A 15309-nucleotide genomic window follows, 5' to 3' on the forward strand; every position below is an offset into this window, starting at 1 on the left:
CGTTATGTTCAGTAGCTCCAAAACATCCGGTGACTTTACAGAGAGCCACATCAATTTACAGAAATAGTCATCATAAATGTTGATGAAAATACAAGTGTTACACATTGAATTTTAGATCCACTTCTCCTTAATGCAACCGCTGTGTCAGATTTCAAAAAAACTTTACGGAAAAAGCAAACCATGCAATAATCTGAGTACGGCTCTAAGACGACAAATCAACCCAAAGAGATATCCGCCATGTTGGAGTCAACAGAAGTCAGAAATAGCATTATAAATATTCACTTACCTTTGATGATCTTCATCAGAATGCACTCCCAGGAATCCCAGTTCCACAATAAATGTTTGTTTTGTTCGATAATGTCCATAATTTTTGTCCAAATTCCTCCTTGTTGTTCGCGTGTTCAGTACACAATCTAAACTCACGACGCACGTACAAGTCCAGCGGAAAGTACGGACGGAAAGTTAAAAAAGTTCCGTTACAGTCTGTAGAAACATGTCAAACGATGTATAGAATCAATCTTTAGGATGTTTTTAACAATAATCTTCAATAATGTTCCAACCGGAGAATTCCTTTGTCTTCAGAAATGTGATGGAACGCAGCTAACTCTCACATGAACGCGCATGGTCAGCGCATTGGTCAGCTCATGGCACTCTGGGAGAGACCTTACTCAATCTCCTCTCATTCGTGGCACCTCACAGTAGAAGCATCAAACAAGGTTCTATAGACTGTTGACATCTAGTGGAAGCCTTAGGAAGTGCAACATGACCCCATTTCCACTGTATCTTGGATAAGCAAAGAGTTGAAAACCTACAAACCTCAGATTTCCCACTTCCTGGTTGGATTTTTTTCTCAGGTTTTTGCCTGCCATATGAGTTCTGTTATACTCACAGACATCATTCAAACAGTTTTAGAAACTTCAGAGTGTTTTCTAAACAAATCCACTAATACTATGCATATCCTAGGATCTGGGCCTGAGTAGCAGGCAGTTTACTCTGGGCACGCTTTTCATCCGGGCGTGAAAATACTGCCCCCTACCCCAAAGAAGTTAAGTATCAAAGGTAAATGTAATTGCTAAAATATAAATATAAATATAATAAATATAAAGTATAAATAATTTCAAATTCCTTATATTAGGCAAACCAGACGGCACCATTTTCTTGTTTTTTTTTTATGTACAGATAGCAAGGGACATACTCCACCACTCCACCACTCCACCACTCCAACACTCCACCACTCCACCACTCCACCACTCCACCACTCCAACACTCCACCACTCCACCACTCCAACACTCCACCACTCCACCACTCCAACACTCCACTACTCCACCACTCCAACACTCCACCACTCCAACACTCCACCACTCCACCACTCCAACACTCCACCACTCCACCACTCCAACACTCCAACACTCCACCACTCCACTACTCCACCACTCCAACACTCCACCACTCCACCACTCCAACACTTAGGCATATTTTGCAAATTAAGCATTTTTGTTTACTGGGTCCGCCAGATCAGAGACACTAGGGATGACCAGGGATGTTCTCTTGATAAGTGTGTGAATTTGACAATTTTCTTGTCCCGCAAAGCATTCAAAATTTAATGAGTACTTTTGTGTGTCAGTCAAAATGTAACAGAGTAAAAAAAATATATATTTTCTTTAGGAATGTAGTGAAGTAAAAGTAAAAGTTGTCAAAAATATCAATATTAAAGTAACGTACAGATACCCCAAAACTACTTAAGTAGTACTTTAGAGTATTTTTACTTAAGTACTTTATACCACTGCTCCCCAGCAATAAGATTAATTCAGAAGACACCCCTCCCTTCCACACCCTTTTATCCATAAACCACATGTGCCCAATTCCAAACCGACAGGGAATATTTGGAATGAGGCCGATATACTAGCCCTGTCACACCTTACCTCCATCCTGTGTGACCAGACAAAGTCATGGTTCCAATCCAACCACTCATTCAGTCCATTTGGATTGGATCTGGGCCCTAGGCCACAGACAGAGGGGAGGGGGTTTGGAACCGGGCCCTAGGCCACAGACAGAGGAGACGGGGGAGGGGGTTTGGAACTGGGCCCTAGGCCACAGACAGAGGAGGCCACAGACAGAGGAGAGGGGGGAGGGGGTTTGGAACTGGGCCCTAGGCCACAGACAGAGGAGAGGGGGGAGGGGGTTTGGAACTGGGCCCTAGGCCACAGACAGAGGGGGTCTGATGTGACAGCCCCCCTCCCCCCCACTCACTCACTCGCCTGTCTGTCCCAGAAGCCTCTGCTTCGGACCAAACTCTGAACTGGGATTGGCTCAGAAGGGGCGAGGGCCACATACGCTCACTCTTGATTGCTGGAGATGCTGCATGTAGATATGATGTCACAGGATGTTGTGGTGTTGTTGAGTTGTGTTTGAGTTGGCTGCTACCGGTTGTTGTTGTTGTTGTGTTTGAGTTGGCTGCTACCGGTTGTTGTTGTTGTTGAGTTGGCTGCTACCAGTTGTTGTTGTTGTTGTGTTTGAGTTGGCTGCTACCGGTTGTTGTTGAGTTGTGTTTGAGTTGGCTGCTACCAGTTGTTGTTGTTGTTGTGTTTGAGTTGGCTGCTACCGGTTGTTGTTGTTGTGTTTGAGTTGGCTGCTACCGGTTGTTGTTGTTGTTGTGTTTGAGTTGGCTGCTACCGGTTGTTGTTGTTGTTGTGTTTGAGTTGGCTGCTACCGGTTGTTGTTGTTGTTGTGTTTGAGTTGGCTGCTACCGGTTGTTGTTGTTGTTGTGTTTGAGTTGGCTGCTACCGGTTGTTGTTGTTGTTGTGTTTGAGTTAGCTGCTACCGGTTGTTGTTGTTGTTGTGTTTGAGTTGGCTGCTACCAGTTGTTGTTGTTGTTGTGTTTGAGTTGGCTGCTACCAGTTGTTGTTGTTGTTGTGTTTGAGTTGGCTGCTACCGGTTGTTGTTGTTGTTGTGTTTGAGTTGGCTGCTACCGGTTGTTGTTGTTGTTGTGTTTGAGTTGGCTGCTACCGGCTGTTGTTGTTGTGTTTGAGTTGGCTGCTACCGGTTGTTGTTGTTGTTGTGTTTGAGTTGGCTGCTACCGGTTGTTGTTGTTGTTGTGTTTGAGTTGGCTGCTACCGGTTGTTGTTGTTGTTGTGTTTGAGTTAGCTGCTACCGGCTGTTGTTGTTGTGTTTGAGTTGGCTGCTACCGGTTGTTGTTGTTGTTGTGTTTGAGTTGGCTGCTACCGGTTGTTGTTGTTGTTGTGTTTGAGTTGGCTGCTACCGGTTGTTGTTGTGTTTGAGTTGGCTGCTACCGGCTGTTGTTGAGTTGTGCTTCTTATCTTCGATGCAGTGAACCCTCGCTGTTCTCCATCATCATTTGAATGAACAGCACTGTGTTCCTATATAACTGTTCTTCTTTTGGCTGGTGGTGTTATTGCTTTAGCTGACATGCATGCAGCTTGTCTTGTCCTGTTGTTCTGAGTGTGTGGCTGAGGCTGCTCTAGCAGTCATGCTGTTCACCTGCTTTTAAAGCACCAAGCATGTCACTATATAGAGAGGGAGGGGAAGTGATATGGGACTTGGCGAAGAGGACAATGTTATTAGTGTGTGTGTGTGTGTGTGTGTGTGTGTGTGTGTGTGTGTGTGTGGGGGGGGTTCGGGGGGGGGGGTCCAGGGAGACTTATCTGTCCCAGTTTTGTCTTTAATGACTGGTCCCTATTCCCCACACACTCTCTCTATCTCTCTATCTCCCTATCCCCCACTCTATCTCTCTATCTATCTCTCTCTCTCCCTCTCTCTCTCTCTCTCTCTCTCTCTCTCTCTCTCTCTCTCTCCCTATCCCTATCCCCCACTCTATCTCTCTATCTCTCTCCCCCCCCCCCCTCTCTCTCTCTCTCTCTCTCTCTCTCTCTCTCTCTCTCTCTCTCTCTCTCTCTCTCTCTCTCTCTCTCTCCCCCCCTCTCTCTCCCCCCCCAGTGGTTCCAGCCACAGCGCAATACGAAACTCGCTGGATACTAATTTTCCATCTTTCTCGCTCGGCCAATTCCCCCTGAGCACTCTGGGACCCTGGTCCTGCCAGCAAGAACCAAAAGAGGGAGAGGAATGAAGAGGGAGACAGACACAGAGAGAGGGAGGAGAGGGAGAGATAGCTGAGAGAGGGAGAGAGATGGAGGATGAAGAGGAGAATGAGATGGAGAGATAGCTAAACAGAGCTAGAAGGGGGGAGGGAGAGAGAGGGAGAAAGAGAGGAGGGAACAAGGAGGAAGGGATGGAGCAAAAGAGGGAGAGGAGAGGTTCGTTATTTCTGCGGAGTAGAGATTTCTGCTTCCACTGCCAGCCAGGAGATGGATGGTTTTAGGTCAGGCTCTCTAATTGGGCTTCCAAAAAAGAGAGGGATGGAGAGAGAGAAGGAGAGGAAGGGGTGGGGGTGGAGAGAGAAGGAGAGGAAGGGATGGAGAGAGAGAATGAGAGGAAGGGATGGATAGAGAGAAGGAGAGGAAGGGATGGAGAGAGAGAAGGAGAGGAAGGGATGGATAGAGAGAAGGAGAGGAAGGGATGGATAGAGAAGGCGAGGAAGGGGTGGATAGAGAGAAGGAGAGGAAGGGATGGATAGAGAGAAGGCGAGGAAGGGATGGATAGAGAGAAGGAGAGGAAGGGATGGATAGAGAAGGCGAGGAAGGGGTGGATAGAGAAGGCGAGGAAGGGGTGGATAGAGAGAAGGAGAGGAAGGGATGGAGAGAGAAGGAGAGGAAGCGATGGAGAGAGAGAAGGAGAGGGAGGGATGAGAAAGAGAAGGAGAGGAAGGGATGGAGAGAGAGAAGGAGAGGAAGGGGTGGAGAGAGAGAAGGAGAGGAAGGGATGGATAGAGAGAAGGAGAGGAAGGGATGGAGAGAGAGAAGGCGAGGAAGGGGTGGAGAGAGAAGGCGAGGAAGGGGTGGATAGAGAGAAGGAGAGGAAGGGATGGAGAGAGAAGGAGAGGAAGGGATGGAGAGAGAGAAGGAGAGGAAGGGGTGGATAGAGAGAAGGCGAGGAAGGGGTGGATAGAGAGAAGGAGAGGAAGGGATGGAGAGAGAGAAGGAGAGGAAGGGATGGAGAGAGAGAAGGAGAGGAAGGGGTGGATAGAGAGAAGGAGAGGAAGGGATGGAGAGAGAGAAGGCGAGGAAGGGGTGGAGAGAGAAGGCGAGGAAGGGGTGGATAGAGAGAAGGAGAGGAAGGGATGGAGAGAGAAGGAGAGGAAGCGATGGAGAGAGAGAAGGAGAGGGAGGGATGAGAAAGAGAAGGAGAGGAAGGGATGGAGAGAGAGAAGGAGAGGAAGGGGTGGAGAGAGAGAAGGAGAGGAAGGGATGGATAGAGAGAAGGAGAGGAAGGGGTGGAGAGAGAGAAGGAGAGGAAGGGATGAGAGAGAAGGAGAGGAAGGGATGGAGAGAGAGAAGGAGAGGGAGGGATGAGAGAGAGAAGGAGAGGAAGGGATGGAGAGAGAGAAGGAGAGGGAGGGATGAGAGAGAGAAGGAGAGGAAGGGATGGAGAGGGAGAAGGAGAGGAAGGGGTGGAGAGAGAGAAGGAGATGAAGGGGTGGAGAGAGAGAAGGAGAGGAAGGGGTGGAGAGAGAGAAGGAGAGGAAGGGATGGATAGAGAGAAGGAGAGGAAGGGATGGAGAGAGAGAAGGAGAGGAAGGGATGGAGAGAGAGAAGGAGATGAAGGGGTGGAGAGAGAGAAGGAGAGGAAGGGGTGGAGAGAGAGAAGGAGAGGAAGGGGTGGAGAGAGAGAAGGAGAGGAAGGGATGGATAGAGAGAAGGAGAGGAAGGGATGGATAGAGAGAAGGAGAGGAAGGGGTGGAGAGAGAGAAGGAGAGGAAGGGATGGAGAGAGAGAAGGAGAGGAAGGGGTGGAGAGAGAGAAGGAGAGGAAGGGATGGAGAGAGAGAAGGAGAGGAAGGGATGGAGAGAGAGAAGGAGAGGAAGGGATGGAGAGAGAGAAGGAGAGGAAGGGATGGAGAGAGAGAAGGAGAGGAAGGGGTGGAGAGAGAGAAGGAGAGGAAGGGGTGGAGAGAGAGGAGCTAGAGGAAGGGATGGATAGAGAAGCTAGAGGAAGGGCTGGATACAGGGATGGAGAGGAAGGAAGTGAGAGTTTACATCTTTATTCCCAGCAAGGGGCATGGTAGAGCTGTGCTCTTTAAGCTATTGTGTTCTAGTGTGTGTGTGTATTGTGCTCTAGTGTGTGTGTGTATTGCGTTCTTTGTGTGTTTTTAGATGTTTTGTATCTGTGTGGGGTCAGTGGTCTGTGTGTTGTGTGTGTGTGTGTGTGATGGTGTGTCTCTGTCAGTGTGTGTGTTTAACAGTGTGTCTCCCACAGGGGTGTGATCAGTCCCACGGGGGGTGTGAAGGGAGGGCGGACTGCGCCCCTCCAGTGTTCTGCCGTGGCAGAGGGACACTCTAAACCTGTCCTCTGTGTGGACGCTACAGATGAACTGCTCTTCACGGGATCTAAGGGTACGTCAACGTTGCCACGACAACACCAACACTGTCCTCCCAGCTGAGGTCAGGAGTTTCTTCGTATCATGGTAGCCAGGAAAACCTCTGGACGTACTGGACCTTTTAAAGAGGACATTTGTTGTTCATCATATAGACAAATAATACAAATCAGAGGAGGCTGGTGGACGGAGCAATAGGAAGACGGGCTCATTGTAATGGCTGGATTGGAATTGATGGAATGGAGTCAAACACGTGGTTTCCATATGTTTGATTTATTCCATACCATTCCATTGACTCCATTCCAGCCATTACAATGAGCCTGTTCTCCTATATCTTCTTCCACCAGCCTCCTCTGATTTGTGTCCACGTAAAAACAGACATTGAATCACACTTTTTTTTTGCCCAATCAATTCATTATCAAGACCTTAATTAGCTGAAATAAAAACAGGTTAGAAGTTTTCTGTTTCTGTTTTTTTGATCCGTCTCGCCTGGTCTCTCCTCATCAGACCGGACGTGTAAGATGTGGAACCTGGTGACGGGACAGGAGATCGTCACGTTGAAAGGCCATCCCAACAATGTGGTGTCAGTCAAATACTGTTCCTCCTCCTGCCTCGTCTTCTCAGTCTCCACCTCATACATCAAGGTCTGGGACATACGAGACTCCGCCAAGTGTGTCCGTACCCTCACGTGAGTGGCTCTCTGTCTCTCTCCACCAATCACAGCTCACCGGACCCACGCTAACCCACCAATCAGTCTGTCTCTGTTATAGCCTAATGGAAATGTTGACTGTTAGGAAGGGAGCTCACTACTTTGATGTTAAATGCACACATTCAGACAGATAGACAGGACGTTTTAATGGTAACATGATATTATTATTCAGACAGGACGTTTTAATGGTAACATGATATTATTATTCAGACAGGACTTTTTAATGGTAACATGATATTATTATTCAGACAGGACGTTTTAATGGTAACATGATATTATTATTCAGACAGGACGTTTTAATAGTAACATGATATTATTATTCAGACAGGACGTTTTAATGGTAACATGATATTATTATTCAGACAGGACGTTTTAATGGTAACATGATATTATTATTCAGACAGTTAGACAGGACGTTTTAATGGTAACATGATATTATTATTCAGACAGGTAGACAGGACGTTTTAATGGTAACATGATATTATTATTCAGACAGGACGTTTTAATGGTAACATGATATTATTATTCAGACAGGACGTTTTAATGGTAACATGATATTATTATTCAGACAGGACGTTTTAATGGTAACATGATATTATTATTCAGACAGTTAGACAGGACGTTTTAATGGTAACAGGATATTATTATTCAGACAGGTAGACAGGACGTTTTAATGGTAACATGATATTATTATTCAGACAGGACGTTTTAATGGTAACATGATATTATTATTCAGACAGGTAGACAGGACGTTTTAATGGTAACATGATATTATTATTCAGACAGGTAGACAGGACGTTTTAATGGTAACATGATATTATTATTCAGACAGGACGTTTTAATGGTAACATGATATTATTATTCAGACAGATAGACAGGACGTTTTAATGGTAACATGATATTATTATTCAGACAGGACGTTTTAATGGTAACATGATATTATTATTCAGACAGGACGTTTTAATGGTAACATGATATTATTATTCAGACAGATAGACAGGACGTTTTAATGGTAACATGATATTATTATTCAGACAGGACGTTTTAATGGTAACATGATATTATTATTCAGACAGGACGTTTTAATGGTAACATGATATTATTATTCAGACAGATAGACAGGACGTTTTAATGGTAACATGATATTATTATTCAGACAGGACGTTTTAATGGTAACATGAAATTATTATTCAGACAGGACTTTTTAATGGTAACATGATATTATTATTCAGACAGATAGACAGGACGTTTTAATGGTAACATGATATTATGGCCAAGTTTATTTTACCAAAGCAACATACAACAAACTCAATAATGAGCTCAATCTTGATGTCAACTCTCAATGCCCCCCCCCCTCCAGGTCTTCAGGCCAGGTGATATCGGGGGATGCGTGTGCTGGTACCACCACCCGTACCATCACGGTGGCACAGGGTGAATACCAGATGAACCAGATCGCCCTCAACCCCTCTGGCTCTGTCCTCTATGCTGCCGCTGGCAACACCGTACGCACCTGGGACCTCAACCGGTAACACACACACACACACACACACACACACACACACACACACACACACACACACACACACACACACACACACACACACACACACATGCAGACACACACACATGCAGACACACACACATGCAGACACGCACATACAGACACACACATACAGACACACACACATACAGACAGACACACATACAGACACACATACAGACAGACACACACACACACACACACACACACACCGTTCTCTCTGTCTCTCTCTCTCAGAATTAGGCGTAATAATATCTCTCTCTCACCATGCCCCCCCCCCCCCCCCCCCCTAGGATGACGGCGTTAGGGAAGCTGACAGGTCACATATGTTCAGTGATGTGTCTGACTGTAGGTCAGTCTGTCCAGGGCAGAGACCAGGTGGTCACCGGCTCCAAGGACCACTACGTCAAGGTACTACATACTGGGACAGAATCATGTTGATGTCGCACAGCATTTACAATGTACTTCCTATTCTCATTTGAGATAGATTGTTATTGTACCTGAGATAAAAAATAATGTCTGCTCCATCAATCCAGAATCTAGTGTTGAGTAGCAGTGATTCCACCTGTCAGAAGACAGTCATGTACAGTATATACCCCCATTGGTGACAATTTCTCTGCTCGTTGTTTGCTCATGTTTTCTGACTGCTTTCCTCTTCTCTTCCTGGTAGGTATTTGATGTGGCAGAGGGCATGCTGGGTAACATAGGCCCATCCCATAACTTTGAGCCTCCTCACTACGACGGGATCGAGTGTCTGGCCATCCAGGGGGACGTGCTGTTCAGCGCGTCACGAGACAACGGCATCAAGAAGTGGGACCTGGAGCAACAAGAACTCACACAGGTAGAGAGAGAGAGAGAGAGAGAGAGAGAAAAAGGGAGGGAGGGAGGAGGAAGAGAAAGAGCGTGAGAAGGAGAGAGTGGCAGAGAGAGAGTGGCAGAGAGAGAGGTCTCTCTCTATCTATCTATCTATCTAGTACTGCTGTGATCCTTTTTAGAGAATATTTAACTTCGTACGGCTGAGATCCCGTTAACGGGATTGACTTGACAACAGCCAGTGAAAGTGCAGGGCGCCAAATTCAAACAACAGAAATCTCATAATTAAAATTCCTCAAAAATACAAGTATTTTACACCATTTAAAGATACACTTGTTGTTAATCCCACCACAGTGTCCGATTTCAAAAAGACTTTACGACAAAAGCACACCATCTGATTATGTTTGGTCAGTACCTAGTCACAGAAAAACACAGCCATTTTTCCAGCCAAAGAGAGGAGTCACAAAAAGCAGAAATAGAGATAAAATGAATCACTAACCTTTGATGATCTTCATCAGATAACACTCATAGGACTTCATGTTACACAATACATGTATGTTTTGTTCGATAAAGTTCATATTTATATCCAAAAATCTCAGTTTACATTGGCGCGTTATGTTCAGTAATGTTTTGCCTCCAAAACATCCGGTAATTTTGCAGAGAGCCACATCAATTTGCAGAAATACTCATAATAAACGTTGATGAATGTAAAGGTTGTCGTAGTCGTTCTCCTCCTCAGACGAGGAGGAGCATGGATCGGACCAAGATGCGGATTGGTAAGTATTCATGATTTAATGGCAAACCAACAAAACACTACAAATTAACAAAACAACAAACGTGACTAACCTGCAACAGTCCTGTGTGGCCCAAACGCTGACACAAGAACAAACACCCACAAAACATCAGTGAAACCCTGGCTGCCTTAGTATGACTCCCAATCAGAGACAAACGATACACACCTGTCTCTGATTGAGAATCATACCAGGCCGAACACAAAAAGCCAACATAGAAATAGAAACCTAGACCAACCCACCCAACTCACGCCCTGACCAACTAAAACAAATACATAACAAAGGAAAACAGGTCAGGAACGTGACAGAACCCCCCCCTTAAGGTGCGAACTCCGGGCGCACCAGCACAAAGTCTAGGGGAGGGTCTGGGTGGGCGTCTGTCCACGGTGGCGGCTCTGGCGCTGGGCGAGGTCCCCACCCCACCATAGTCACTCCTCGCTTCCGTATCCCCCTCCCAATGACCACCCTCCAACTAAACCCACCTAAATGAAGGGGCAGCATCGGGATAAGGGGCAGCAGCTCTGGGATAAGGGGCGGCAGCTCCGGGCTGAGGGACTCTGGCAGGTCCTGGCTGAGGGACTCTGGCAGGTCCTGGCTGAGGGACTCTGGCAGGTCCTGGCTGAGGGACTCTGGCAGGTCCTGGCTGGACGGCTCTGGCTGGTCCTGGCTGGACGGCTCTGGCTGATCCTGGCTGGACGGCTCTGGCTGGTCCTGGCTGGACGGCTCTGGCTGGTCCTGGCTGGACGGCTCTGGCTGGTCCTGGCTGGACGGCTCTGGCTGGTCCTGGCTGGACGGCTCTGGCTGGTCCTGGCTGGACGGCTCTGAAGGCTCGGGACAGACGGGCAGCGCTGGGCAGGCAGACAGTTCAGACCACGCTGGGCAGGCAGGCAGTTCAGACAGCGCTGGGAAGGCAGACAGTTCGGGCAGCGCTGAGCAGGCAAGCAGCGCAGGCGGCGTTGGGCAGACGGCCGACTCTGACCTGCTGAGGCGCACAGTAGGCCTGGTGCGTGGTGCCGGAACTGGAGGCCCTGGGCTGGAGACATGCACCACAGGGAGAGTGCGTGGAGGAGGAACAGGGCTCTGGAAACGCACTGGAAGCCTGGTGCGTGGAGTAGGCACTGGTGGTACTGAGCTGGGGTGGGAAGGTGGCGCCGGATATACCGGACCGTGAAGGAGGACACGTGCTCTTGAGCACCAAGCCTCCCCAACCTTACCAGGTTGAATGGTCCCCGTAGCCATGCCAGTGCGGCGAGGTGGAATAACCCGCACTGGGCTATGCAGGCGAACCGGGGACACCACCTGTAAGGCTGGTGCCATGTACGCCGGCCCGAGGAGACGTACTGGAGGCCAGATACGTTGGGCCAGCTTCATGACATCCGGCTCGATGCCCAACCTAGCCCTCCCAGTGCGGCAAGGTGGAATAGCCCGCACTGGGCTAAGCACGCGTACTGGGGACACCGTGCGCTTTACCGCATAACACGGTGTCTGACCAGTACGACGCCCTCTCACTCCACGGTAAGCCCGGGGAGTTGGCTCAGGTAACCAACCCGGCTTCGCCACACTCCCCTTTAGCCCCCCCCCCCCCCAAGACATTTTTGGGTGAGCCTCTCGGGCTTCCAGCCGCTCTGCCTTGCTTTAGCCTCATAAAACCTCCTCTCCGCTTTCGCTGCCTCCAGCTCCGCTTTGGGGCGGCGACACTCCACTGGCTCTGCCCAGGGTCCTTTACCGTCCAGGATCTCCTCCCATGTCCATTCCTCTTTTCCCCATTGCTGTTGTTCCTGCCTTCCTTCTCCACTCCGCTTGATCCTGTTTAGGTGGGTGTTTCTGTAAAGGTTGTCGTAGTCGTTCTCCTCCTCAGACGAGGAGGAGCATGGATCGGACCAAGATGCGGATTGGTAAGTATTCATGATTTAATGGCAAACCAACAAAACACTACAAATTAACAAAACAACAAACGTGACTAACCTGCAACAGTCCTGTGTGGCCCAAACGCTGACACAAGAACAAACACCCACAAAACACCAGTGAAACCCTGGCTGCCTTAGTATGACTCCCAATCAGAGACAAACGATACACACCTGTCTCTGATTGAGAATCATACCAGGCCGAACACAAAAAGCCAACATAGAAATAGAAACCTAGACCAACCCACCCAACTCACGCCCTGACCAACTAAAACAAATACATAACAAAGGAAAACAGGTCAGGAACGTGACAATGAAAGATAAAGTGTTTTACGTGGAACTTTAGATAACCTTCTCCTTAATGCAACCGCTGTGTCAGATTTCAAAAAAACTTTACGGAAAAAGCACACCATGCAATAATCTAAGTACGGCGCTCAGACACAAAAACAAGCCATACAGGTACCCGCCATGTTGTGGAGTCAACAGAAGTCAGAAATAGCATTATAAATATTCACTTACCTTTGATGATCTTCATCAGAATGCACTCCCAGGAATCCCAGTTCCACAATAAATGTTTGTTTTGTTCGATAAAGTCCATAATTTATGTCCAAATACCTCCTTGTTGTTCGCACCTTCAGTTCATAAATTCACGACGCGCAGGCCAGACGAAAAGTAAAAAAAATCCATTACAGTTCGTAGAAACATGTCAAACAATGTATAGAATCAATCATTAGGATGTTTTTAACATAAATCTTCAATAATGTTTAAACCTGAGAATTCCTAGTGGACCAAAACATCTAGTGGAAGCCTTAGGAAGTGCAATCGGACCAAATTTCCACTGTATATTGGATAGAGTTGAAGAGTTGAAAAACTACAAACCTCAGATTTCCCACTTCCTGGTTGGATTTTTTCTCAGGTTTTTGTCTGCCATATGAGTTCTGTTATACTCACAGACATCATTCAAAACGTTTTAGAAACTTTAGAGTGTTTTCTATCCAAATCTACTAATAATATGCATATCTTAGCTTCTGGGCCTGAGTAGCAGGCAGTTTATTCATCCAAGCTACTCAATACTGCCCCCCAGCCATAATAAATTAATGTCTAATAATCTTAGTCCTGTCAAATACACATAGTAAACTCCTGTAGAAATGATATCTTTACTTACATTAGATTGTCTATGGGTAGAAGGTTGTGGACAGAAACACAGTCATCATACTTCTGTGTCTGGGTGTTTCAGTGATGCTATGTGAGTCACAGGTAGACGTTTGTTGTTGTTGTCAGATTAGTATCACAGCATGTTGAATGGGGTCCTGTGTGGCTCAGTTGGTAGAGCACGGCGCCTGCAAACGCCAGTGTGGTGGGTTTGATTCCCACAGGGGACCAGTATGGGAAAAAGTACAAACATGTATCTACTCCTTGCTGTAAATTGCTCTGGATAAGAGTGAATGTGCTATCATATCCAGGCTGTTTATGTATCAAGTCAACGACTAGTTGGATAATTCTATAACAGATTCCTAACAGATTATTGTAACGTCTGTGTGTTTCCCTCTTCCCGATAAAAGTCCTGTGAATGGTCTGCATCGCAGTGCTTGAGGCGTCACTACAGAGCCGGGTTCGATCCCAGGCTTTGTCACAGTCGGCCGTGACCGCGAGGCGGCGCACAATTGGCCCAGTGTCTTCCGGGTTAGGGGAGGGTTTGGCCGGCACAGATTTCCTTGTCCCATCATGCTCTAGCGACTCCTTGTGGCGGGCCGTGTGCCTGCAAGCTGGCTTCGGTAACCAGATGGACAGTGTTTCCTCCGACATATTGGTGCGGTGGGCTTCCGGGTTAAGTGAGCAGTGCGGCTTGGAGGATCGTGTTTCAGAGGACGCATAGCTCTTGACTTTCGCCTTTCCTGAGTCCGTAGGGGAGTTGCAGCGATGGGACAACACTGTAACTACCAATTGAATATAACGTAGGGGGAAAAAATCCACTGAATGAAAAGTCTCTCTCCTGTCCTCTGCAAATCCCCAATGCTTGTGTGTGTCTTTTTGTTTGCAAAACCTTTATAAATGGTGTTTTTCATCCTTTCCCCCAATACAAGTACACTAAACAGAAGCTTCTCCTTCCTCTCTCCTGTCCTCAGCAAATCCCCAACGCCCATAAGGACTGGGTGTGTGCACTGGCCTATGTTCCGGGTCGGCCCATGCTGCTGAGTGCATGTCGGGGGGGCATGCTGAAGGTGTGGAACGTTGACAACTTCACACCCATAGGAGAGGTCAGGGGTCACGAGAGCCCTATCAACGCCATCTGCACCAACTCACGACACATCTTCACCGCTTCCAGGTAACCCATTAGTATTACAATAAACAGTCTGTTGTTGTTATTGTTGTTGTTGTTGATGATGTTGTTGTTGTTCAAACCAGACTTTCCCTGAGATTATTTCCCACTACATCCAGACATGACATTACTACATAGGATAGAATCATAGGATGGGAATTGTCTCGGATTGTACTTGGATTGTCTTGGATGCACAGTGCTGCTGTATAAAATCAAATCAAATACATTGGGAGGGTTAGGTTATACAGTATATGTTGCCCTTGGTCTTTTCTGAGAAGATACTACGATGACTATCCAATGAGAAAATGCTCTTTGTTGTTGTAAAATGCAACACAGTGACTGGTGCATGATTTTTTCCCCCCATCTCAACTATAAATGTTTTTGGAATCACTCACCCCCAGACAGTTACCGACCAGGCTTCGTAGAACTTAGCTGATGCCTGCGGCCAGTCCTCTCATCAGCATGTTCAGTATGTTTGTCTGAGTGGCCTGTACTGTATGGAAGACTACTGAGAAGCTGAGATGGCAACATACTGCTGCTGTGTTTCAGTCAGAGGGTGTGCATGGGCCTGCTTCATACTGTACCCCCTGTCCTCCCTGTACCCCTAACAGCCTCTGTCCTCCCTGTACCCCCAACAGCCTCTGTCCTCTCTGTACCCCCAACAGCCTCTGTCCTCCCTGTACCCCTAACAGCCTCTGTCCTCCCTGTACCCCAAACAGCCTCTGTCCTCCCTGTACGCATCAACAGCCTCTGTCCTCTCTGTACCCCTAACAGCCTCTGTCCT

At 47.4% G+C, this 15309-nt stretch overlaps 1 protein-coding gene across 6 annotated transcripts in view; it reads left to right on the forward strand.

Annotated features, from left to right (window-relative positions):
• LOC129851476 (kinesin-like protein KIF21B) overlaps positions 1–15309 on the forward strand; it is a 125656-nt gene that overhangs the window by 99904 nt on the left and 10443 nt on the right. For all 6 annotated transcript variants that reach the window (XM_055918046.1, XM_055918049.1, XM_055918047.1 and 3 more), the window contains 6 exons: positions 6331–6467; positions 6956–7136; positions 8518–8682; positions 8991–9108; positions 9368–9538; positions 14332–14531. In XM_055918046.1, coding sequence (XP_055774021.1) covers positions 6331–6467; positions 6956–7136; positions 8518–8682; positions 8991–9108; positions 9368–9538; positions 14332–14531 — 972 coding nt within the window. The remainder of the gene's footprint in view (positions 1–6330; positions 6468–6955; positions 7137–8517; positions 8683–8990; positions 9109–9367; positions 9539–14331; positions 14532–15309) is intronic.

This window comes from Salvelinus fontinalis, chromosome 3 (genome assembly GCF_029448725.1).
Source record: "Salvelinus fontinalis isolate EN_2023a chromosome 3, ASM2944872v1, whole genome shotgun sequence".
Lineage (NCBI taxonomy): Eukaryota > Metazoa > Chordata > Actinopteri > Salmoniformes > Salmonidae > Salvelinus > Salvelinus fontinalis.